Genomic DNA, 1,929 nt, shown 5'->3' with positions numbered 1-1,929 from the left:
AGGACAAGAGCTGCCCTTATATTTCTCGAAATCTGGAACTTTGAACTTATGAGGGATTTTCACATTAGGAACTAAACAAAGATCATGAGCATTCTTTCCAAACAATTGTTTTCCCCTCAAAGCTTGAATCTCTTTCTGCATTGCTTGAAACTGATCTTAAAATCCATCCATCCTTTCATAAACACCAACACTTTCACTCTGATCAACATGGAAAACAGATTTTTCCACATAAGGAGTAGCATGGACCACATGAGGTGGTACAGATATAATAGGTTGAGCAACGGGAACTTCAACAGTTGGTTGATATCCTTCTAGCATAAAGTTAGAAGGCATACCCCAAGGGAAACTAAGAGGCATTTGGTGTTATGGAGCACTGACCGGAGCCACTGAAATGGGAGTAGAAGCGATTTAAGAAATCACAGTCCTCTGAAGAGGAGTCTGAGGAGGAGGAGGATCCTGAGTAGCCGCCAGAGCTTCCATCATAGTAGTGAGACTTTCCAAACTTTCCCTTAAAGTAGTCACTTCTTTGCGAAGTTCACGATTCTCTTTCTCTAAACGATCCATCTTCTTCTGTTGATTAGAAGAAGTTTTGTAATGGTGAGACAACTTGTCTGAATGGAGACCAAGAAAAAGAAGAAATAAGACACCTGGAAAACTTACACAAAGCAAGACCAAGATTCAACATGATGCTTGATATGCAAATTCAAATGCAAAGTTTTCAAGGAAGTTCAAGATACTGAAAATCATAAAGGAAATAACACATTTTGAAATACTGAAAATCTCATTTTATTAATAATGGAAAGGATTACAATTCAAAATACAATCTAGACAATCCTAAAACAAGATGAAAGAAACTAGGTCCATGGAATCATATCTGATGATGACCCAACTCCTAGCTAATACTTCTTGTGAAGTCTTTTGATCTCTCTTTCATAGTTATTCTTCATGACATCCTTCTCCATCACAAGCTGATCTACAATGTCTTTCCAAACACTGGAAATAGGAAGATTAGTAGATGATGAAATGTTAGAGGAAAATAAATCCTCTTGGTTCCTTGACCTCTTCATGGCACGTTGCTCAAGCAACTCTATCAAGTCATCCATGTCCTTCAACTCCTTCTGCAATTCTATCTTCTTGAGGTTTGAAGCATGAAACTCGTCTTCCCAAGCATCCTTTTCTTGCTCCATCCTAACCAAAGCTTCTTGAAACTCTTCTATGCCTTTAATATGAATAGTGGGTGATGTGGCCACTACTAAAGACATAGGTTTCTCATAAGCGTAAGGAATCTTGAATTCTTTTGCTCTCCTATTCACCCAACTAGTGTAAGGCTCCAAATCTACACAATTCTTCAATCCAAACTCACTTTTTACTTTCCTATGAATATTGTGCCAAGCATGCACCATTATACCCCATAATCCTTTAGTGTATTTCCCTTCTTGGAAAAATAAACCTTCTAACAAAGTGTTATTTGGTTTGTCTTTCATAAAGAACCCAAATTGATGTATTGCCAAAGCCAGGTTATAGTTGATTCCTCCTTGTGTACCAAGAAGAGACACATAAGAGAACTCCCCATAACTATCAATAATCTCAATATTGTCGTAAATATAAGAATACCAAATGATGTCATCATTGGTGAGAGACATCAGTCTTTGAGACCACCTTAAGCAACCCTTGCTTTCTTTGAAGATAGGAGACTGTGGAAAGTTCAAAATAAACCTCTTATATAGCAAAGGTGCACAACAAACAATAGTTCCATTTCCCTTAGAAGTCCTATGATGAATGGAGAAATAGGCGTCACCAAGCAAAGTTGGAATATGATTCCCAACCAAAGATATCCTAATAGCATTAACATCAACAAAATTGTCAATATTGGGAAACAAGACCAAACCATAGATGAGAAAGGCAGGAATAGATTCAAAGGCTACCATG

The 1,929-nt window shown here is 37.5% G+C and overlaps 1 protein-coding gene across 1 annotated transcript; it reads right to left on the bottom strand.

Annotated features, from left to right (window-relative positions):
* Positions 1–896: 896 nt before the first annotated feature.
* LOC127137975 (uncharacterized) lies at positions 897–1,643 on the bottom strand. Its single transcript, XM_051064381.1, has one exon. It carries the CDS (start codon positions 1,641–1,643, stop codon positions 897–899), a length of 747 nt encoding a protein of 248 aa, XP_050920338.1.
* Between the last annotated feature and the right edge of the window lie 286 nt (positions 1,644–1,929).

This window comes from Lathyrus oleraceus, chromosome 4 (assembly GCF_024323335.1).
Source record: "Lathyrus oleraceus cultivar Zhongwan6 chromosome 4, CAAS_Psat_ZW6_1.0, whole genome shotgun sequence".
NCBI lineage: Eukaryota > Viridiplantae > Streptophyta > Magnoliopsida > Fabales > Fabaceae > Lathyrus > Lathyrus oleraceus.
This window is presented reverse-complemented; position numbering and strand designations above follow the sequence as displayed.

Coding starts and splice junctions, on each gene's coding strand:
- LOC127137975 (XM_051064381.1), bottom strand. CDS start 1,643: ATGTCTCTCACCAATGATGACATCATTTGGTATTCTTATATTTACGAC.